This window comes from Camelina sativa, chromosome 11, assembly GCF_030686135.1.
Source record: "Camelina sativa cultivar CO46 ecotype springtype chromosome 11, ASM3068613v1".
NCBI classification, from domain to species: Eukaryota; Viridiplantae; Streptophyta; class Magnoliopsida; order Brassicales; family Brassicaceae; genus Camelina; species Camelina sativa.
The window spans coordinates 18,710,609-18,717,968 of NC_141890.1; the positions used below are offsets into that span (position 1 = coordinate 18,710,609).

Sequence of the window (7,360 nt, forward strand, 5' to 3'; positions counted from 1 at the left end):
ATTTTGTTACTTTGAAAATATTGATGTTTTCCAGTTATATGTGAAACTGACATTTTATGTTTACTCATATCATCATTTAGAATCGTTAAAATGTAAAATATATAAAAGTTGACACAGAAAATCGTGCGAGTGGATCTCACGCGCGGCGATTTTTTATCTCTTAAACTCTTTTTCACAATCCGTGCACTGACATTGGGTCATTTGTCAATTCCGGTGACGGTGAGGACCCCGCGGCCCATGGTTCTTCATTCGTGACTCATTGCATCTTTCCGGCAAAGCTGTTGGATGAAATCAAGGGAGTAGTGGAGAGGAGAAGAATCTGCGAGACGCCAATGGTAAGAGCTCTACCGGAGGTGTAGCTATGCGGAGTGGAAGAGGGAGATTTATGGCGAGGAACGAGAGAAGAAGGTAGATAGATATGAAGACTGCAGATTCTGGAGGTTTCACGGGATCAGTTATGATAGGGGAGATAGTCTCCAATCCGGGGAAGCTAAGCCACCGTCGAAGGTCTTCTTATCTACTTCCTACTGCCTCTCTCTCTCTCACGACTGAGCACGAAACCTCCACGACGAAGGACATATCGGATCTCTTCCTCCTTCTCAAAACGGTTCTACAGTGGCAGGATGGCTACGGATCTTGGATCACCATCTCTGTTCGGTTACCGTCGTCCAGGCTCACCGGAGGTCCTATTCCGGTTGAGCATCCGCATAAGTGGACGGCGGCTGCAACGAGTTTTTCGTTTGTAGATTAGGGTTTCACGGACCACGGTTTAGTTTGGTATGTGAACCCGATCGGTTTTGTTTTCCAACGGTTTAGTTCGGTTTGATGTAAATGAGTTGGACCCTTTGGGATTTCTATATGGGCCTACTCCGGAAATAGCCCATTGGGCATTATATTTTTATAAATCGAATATCTTTTAACTAAAAAAAATGTAAATCTATACTAATAAAAAGTAGGAGCTATAAGCTCCTAAGGCCATCCAAATAGGATTTTAAAAAACCAATAGAAATTTGACATATCACTTATTAACATTTTATACAATTTCCAGAATTTTCTATATAAAGAATTATTTTAAACAACCTATCAGGATTTGACATGTCATTCATTAACATTTTTTAAATTTACAGAATTTTTTAGAAAAAAGAAATTTTTTAAATTTATGGAAATCAAAGAACTAAGCACAATATCCCACATCGGCTAGAAATTTTTTAGACAATGGTTCAGAACCAGTATAAATAAGATTAATATGCTTCCAACAACGAATGAGCAGGAAAGCTTGATTTATCAGGCGTCCAAGTTTAAAAGTTTTATTTGGTTTGATCTGGTTTTTTATTTGATCAAATTAAAACTTTAAACATTTTCAAAAAAATATTATAATATTTAAAATTTTTAAAAGTTTAAATATTATAAATATTGAAACTTTTAAAAGTTCTTAGCTTTTAAAAAGTTTTTAAATATTATAAGTTTTAAATTTTAAAAGTTTAAAATATTATAAATATTGAAAAATTTTAAAAGGTTCAAATTTTATATTTCGAAACCTTTTAAAAGTTTAAAATATTATAAATATTGATGCAAAACATAAATTATCTTATTTATCTACATTTGTTCTTTTTATTTCTTATGAGCTGTAAAACATATTTTTGTGTATGATTTTAGAGATGAGTTGATATTCTTTCATTAATTTTTTATTTTTGGGTCTAAGGAAGAAGAATTGACATCGCAAGACCTTAATTTGATATTTGAGTCAAATTTTGAGGTTTAAAGAAAAAAGATGGACGACAAACACACATGTTTTATTAGCTAGACATAGGCATGACCAGGGTTACGGTTGTCACGGTTAAGGTTTATTAACTATCGGTTATGGTTAGAAATTTTTGTAACCTTAACCAGAACCGTTTAACAAACGGTTAAACGGTTACGTTTAAATACGGATACGGTTCAAGCGGTTACTGTTATATACGGTTATAGTTATTTGATAATATGATACGGTTGATATTATTTGATGATATAATATAATTGGTATTATTTATTTATAATTAATATGTTCTTATAGTGTACTCATATTTCTATATATCATATGATTCATATTAAATAAATAATTATTAGTATATTTTATTATGTTTTTAAAATAGTATAAACCAAGTAAGGATTTTAGTTTGAGAAGTTTCTAAACGCGTGGATCTAAAACTAAATAAGTATATGGATAAAATTGTCAATAATTGGGTGCATGTGTTGACTATGCTGATAATCATGAATTTCACAAATTTTATGAGAAGAAATGATTTTGTTTTTGGAGTTTGATGGGTTAATAAGTTGTGTGGTAGTCTAAAAAAAGGTTTTTTAGTGGAAGAATGTGAAGAAGTTGACGAGGAAGAAGAAGAAAAAGAGTATAACGAAGAACCAAACGGTAAAAGTTACGATGACAATTAACACAAAATTTGACAATGAAAATGACAAGAAAGAATATGAAGAATAAGAAAACATTGAATAAAAAACACGAAAACATAGGTGGTAGCGATCAATTAAATATGAAAACGAGTTAAATTCATGATTATAAAATTGTTTCGTTTTTCTGATGGTCAAAGAAAATGGTTTAGGATATGTAAGGTCATCAGTTTGATTTGCCTCGCCTGGACGTCAAGTTAAAATTTTGATTTTTTTTTATCAGATTTGATTTTATAACATAACTGATTTTTATATTTTAAAAGATTGTGTATCTGAAATTTAATTCTTTTTCTTAGTACTAATTTTAATTTTTTTTATAAGATAATATTTTATTATCGTAATTAATTATATATAATTTTTATTAAAATATATAAAAAGATGACTAAGGGCAATAATAAAACCTAGTTATAATAAAATTTTAAAATTTGTATTCGTGTGCACCTCTAATAACAAAATCAAAAGAAAACATTAGAAGGGCAATAATGTCATAAGCAACGAATACTAAAAAAAAAAACGTGTTGGATAAAGAAGAAAAAGATGAGATTCGCAGAAACAACAAAAGCCGTAGGACCACGTACGTAGCAGCCGCGTCCGACTTCATCATCACACACACACGCTCTTTTCCTATAAATACTCTTCACGTCACTCACTCATCTTCAATTCTCCAATTCCTTCTCTCTTCACATCCTCCAGAAAAAAAAAAGAATCGATCTTGCTCTCTCTCTCTCTCTCTCTCTCACTTATATGTCCAATCCTTGTGCTCAGACTAAACCGAACCGGAAAACCAGCTTCAGAGATCGGTGCTTACTAATGGCTAAGCAGCAACGAACTCGGCTTTACATCCTTCGGCGATGTGTCTCTATGCTGCTTTGTTGGCACGACCACTCTATTCCTGATTAGGACGATAATCTCTGTCCGAATCATGATACTCGGAACTGACCAAAGAAGTAGAAATCAGAAGAATGTGCAGTGCCATCTACAATTTTTTGTTTTTTTTCTTATTTTTATGGTTCTTTTGCTTTTAGAATCGTTGGAGAATCTTTTGTGATTTGAGAAAGATTTTAAAGATTGGGCCCTTTTGGGCCTTTGCACATACTGTGAATAACATATGAACCTCTTTTTTATACTCGATGTCTAATTTTCTATGTCATTAATCATTGTACTAGTAAGATAACGAATTTTTTTTAGTATCATATTATCATCGTTAAGAAAGATAAAGAAGTAGTAGGATCACTAAAGCCAAAAAAGGGAAGACTCCAACTCTCCAAGTCCAAGCACTCAGATTGGTCTGTGATATGATATCGTCTATTGGATTCAAGTTCTTTTAGTGTGATAACTAATCTACAAACAAGTTCTTTTAGTTCGTAAGAAGCTTCAGGTTTTGGCTAAAGCAGATATCTCTTTTTCAAAGATAAAATATTTCAGCCAACCCAGTAATTATATCAAACTTGTCAAGCTGCATGGATTAAGTTTTGGGATCTTTTACAAATCATTTACTAACGGAGTTGGAGTTGAACTTGATTTATATGTGGGGACAGTCTTCGTCTAATTGAAACTTGAATTGAAATCTTAACAACTAAAAGTTACTGAAATCGAGTTCTAGGACGAAAGTAGATCTTTTATTAATATTTTTTCAAATTATTAACTAAAAATGATATTAACTGAATGCATTTAAAAGATAAAGGTTATACTAAAACGGGAAATTAAAACCAAACTATTATTTTTCTCCATTATATTACTTCAAGGTAAAGAAAATAACAAAGTATCACCAAATAAATACAATCCATTATCATATCAAGTTTCTCATGATAGATATTAGTTTGACTATATTTCATTACGAAATAGAACATGCATTAGGATTTTCATCACTAAACATCATATATCTGGACATCTCTTTTTCATCAGCACTACTTGGGTTGATATAAATATCTCTATCCATTTCAACTTTTTCATCTTTCTTTATAGGTTCTTTGTCCTTTTTCTTCTGCTCCATTTTGTTTATCCTTTTACGCATTTTTTTCTTAAGTTTGTTCAATAATTTTTCCTTATCAAAATCACCCGTGATTATAACTTTTTGATTTTCTATATCGACTGCACATGTTTTGACTCCTATTCATACATGATTCAAAAGAAATGAATACAATACACATTTTGTTATATTTCTTATTTCATTAATATAAATATAAGTAATTACCTTCAAATTTAGAAATAACTTTTCCGACGTCTACCTCAAACTTCTCACATAGAAATGCCATATGAATTTCGACTTCTGTTGTACTATAAAAAAAAAGCATGAAGAGTTAGAACACATGTAATATCCTAAGAAAATAGTTTTTTGGAACTTTCGTAATTAATCAAAACTATTAACTAGCGAGAAGTAAAGTGATACACCTTGTTTGAGGTTTATCAGTTTTTTTCTGTTCTTCATGATTCTCTGTAATTATCTCATCTTCCTCATTGTCTTCCTGAACTATTTCAGGTTCATCATCTTCTTTCTCAACCATATCACCTTTCTCATTCACCTTTAAGATTTCTGCCTTTTTGCCAGTTTTTTTCTTGAGAGCTTTCAATAGCTCCTCCAAATTAAAATTACCACTAACCATAACTTTTTGATTAACCATATCTGTTGTACATGCTTCAACTCCTAGAAATCACATATAATTTAAATTTATTATTATAACATAATTAGTACGTTATCCTTAATAATATATGTGATCGGTCCAAAGATAAAAATATCCAAAGCTTTGTGACCATTTTTCATCATGATATTTTAAATTTTTCCTACAATTCCATTAACTCATAATTTTTTTAAGAAATTTAAATATATAATATGTTAAACATTAAAAATAGATTAAAAAATCAGCAAAAACACTTATTTTCTGAGAAAAAATAAAACCAAAAAGATAGTTTAAAATTATCAATTACACCAAAATATAAAAATACAAAGTATTCAAAAATATTTAATTCAATGCAAAAGCGAAATATATAATTTGTATCACAAATATGATCTATATAGTATATTGGGAATATGAACTATAGATCTATAACATATATATATATTTTGCTTGCCTTCGAATTTGGAAATAGCTCTTTTGACATTTTTTACGCAGTTTTCACAATGCATCCAAACCTTCAACTCGGCGTCAGTTGTATTGCTGAACATATTTTCAAAAGAGAAAACAAATAGCATCATAAGAACATATAAAAGACACAACTCTTATTTAATTTACATAGATATGAAGAAATTAAAACTATTATGTCATTCTACTTTTCAGGAATATTCCGTCGTGACCGCTTTGGCAAACAACCCATGGCTATCTAACTCTAAATAAAATATATTAATTGTTTTAGAATTATCTCAGACTAAATTTGTAAGAAAGTAAACACTTAAGAAATAAGAGAAGAAAATTTTTGTTGATCAATTTGTTTTTCCTAGCAGAAAGATAAAAATATACATAGAACTTATATAGAAAATATTTTCCTTAAAAGATTTCACAAAAATTTGCCTTAATACAGATGTAAGAAAAACAGATACTTTTCTAGATTTTCTTATTTGTTTGTATCTAACAATTTAATCATAATTTAGGGGGAAAATAAAAATGTGGCTTTCCTATTAATATATATTAAATTTTGAATCTCAAATAGTCACATTTAATTTTTCTTTTCTAAAATAACTCATGTTATTTATTTCTATGGTATTCTTAAGTAAAAAAGAAATAGTACTTTTATCATCTTTTTATTTACTTTCATATCATTTAAAACATGTCAGATTAAAAGACACAACTGTTATTTAATTTACATAGATATTAAGAAATAAAATTATTATGTCATTCTACTTTTCAGGAATATTTCTTCATGACTGCTTTGAGAAAAAATTCATGGCTATCTAACTCTAAGAAAGTATATTAGTTGTTGAAGTCAGCCTAAATTTTTAATAAATAAGAGAAGATAATTTTAAAGATAAAGAACTAATTTTTATTGACCAACGTTTTTTTTTCTAGAAGAAAGATAATAATTTACATTGGACTTATATAGAAAATATTTTCTTAAAAAGATTACACAAAATTTTCCTTAATACAGATGTAAGAAAACATATATTTTTCTATATTTTTTATTTGTTTGTATGTAAAAATTTAATCATAATTTAGGGAAATAAATAAATATGTTTCTTTCCTATTAATAAATTTTATTTTAAAATCTCAAAATTTCCATTTCATTTTTCTTTCTCTGAAATAAACCTTTTTAATTTATTTATATGGTTTTCTTAAGTCAAAAAGAAATAGTACCTTTATTATCTTTTTATTTACTTTCATATCTCTAAAAACATGTTAGATTTGTGAAATATATATATGACATCTGTAAAAATAAGACTACATATAAGTATTGGAGAAACAATACATGAAAGATTTATTGGATGAAAAGGGTTTTTCTTGAAACGACCCAACTTTTTTTTTTTAATAATAAATAATAATAATAATAATAATAAATAAACTATAACTAATAGTTCCATATCCAATAGCCACCTAACCACAATCACAACCAACAGCGGAATAACAATTACCAATAACCAATAAATATCCAATAATAAATAACCAATATTAAACCATAAAAATAATCCAATAATTTATCATCATGAAACATGAAACCAGTAACCTAACAATATTCTAATGACTCAACTCTAGCAACCTAGCAATGTCAGGCAACATCCAATTAAGTCCCTAGAACATCCTCCTCTTTATTGTCTTGATTCCACGATCACACTTTGCCTTTACCTGCACCACAAACACATATTGAGATGCATGGGTATTTGATAAACACACAATGAGACAATTCTCCCATCTATTGGGCTATACACACAAGCAATAAGATCTCTACATGCCGCATACAACAAACAATACAAACAAACCAGGCAATA

The 7,360-nt window shown here is 29.2% G+C and overlaps 2 protein-coding genes across 2 annotated transcripts; one reads left to right on the forward strand and one right to left on the reverse strand.

The window, feature by feature from the left end:
* Window positions 1–3,094: 3,094 nt before the first annotated feature.
* Window positions 3,095–3,638, forward strand: RTFL12 (ROTUNDIFOLIA like 12). The gene has a single exon (XM_087476530.1). It carries the CDS (start codon window positions 3,190–3,192, stop codon window positions 3,343–3,345), a length of 156 nt encoding a protein of 51 aa, XP_087332656.1. The 5' UTR covers window positions 3,095–3,189; the 3' UTR covers window positions 3,346–3,638.
* Window positions 3,639–4,148: 510 nt separating this feature from the next.
* Window positions 4,149–6,034, reverse strand: LOC104723864 (heavy metal-associated isoprenylated plant protein 18-like). Its single transcript, XM_019232176.2, has 5 exons — window positions 5,714–6,034; window positions 5,515–5,600; window positions 4,837–5,089; window positions 4,640–4,722; window positions 4,149–4,554 (listed from the first exon to the last, which is right to left on the reverse strand). The coding sequence occupies exons 1-5, from the start codon at window positions 5,755–5,757 to the stop codon at window positions 4,280–4,282; spliced, it is 741 nt and encodes a 246-aa protein (XP_019087721.2). The 5' UTR covers window positions 5,758–6,034; the 3' UTR covers window positions 4,149–4,279.
* Between the last annotated feature and the right edge of the window lie 1,326 nt (window positions 6,035–7,360).

What these genes read in the sequence shown, in the direction of transcription:
- RTFL12 (XM_087476530.1), top strand. Translation starts at nt 3,190, where the DNA reads ATGTCCAATCCTTGTGCTCAGACTAAACCGAACCGGAAAACCAGCTTC.
- LOC104723864 (XM_019232176.2), bottom strand. Translation starts at nt 5,757, where the DNA reads ATGGGTTGTTTGCCAAAGCGGTCACGACGGAATATTCCTGAAAA. An exon ending in AGCTATTTCCAAATTCGAAG is followed by an intron (nt 5,090 to 5,514) that starts GCAAGCAAAATA and finishes TGTGATTTCTAG; the next exon opens with GAGTTGAAGCATGTACAACA. An exon ending in ACTGATAAACCTCAAACAAG is followed by an intron (nt 4,723 to 4,836) that starts GTGTATCACTTT and finishes TTTTTTTTATAG; the next exon opens with TACAACAGAAGTCGAAATTC.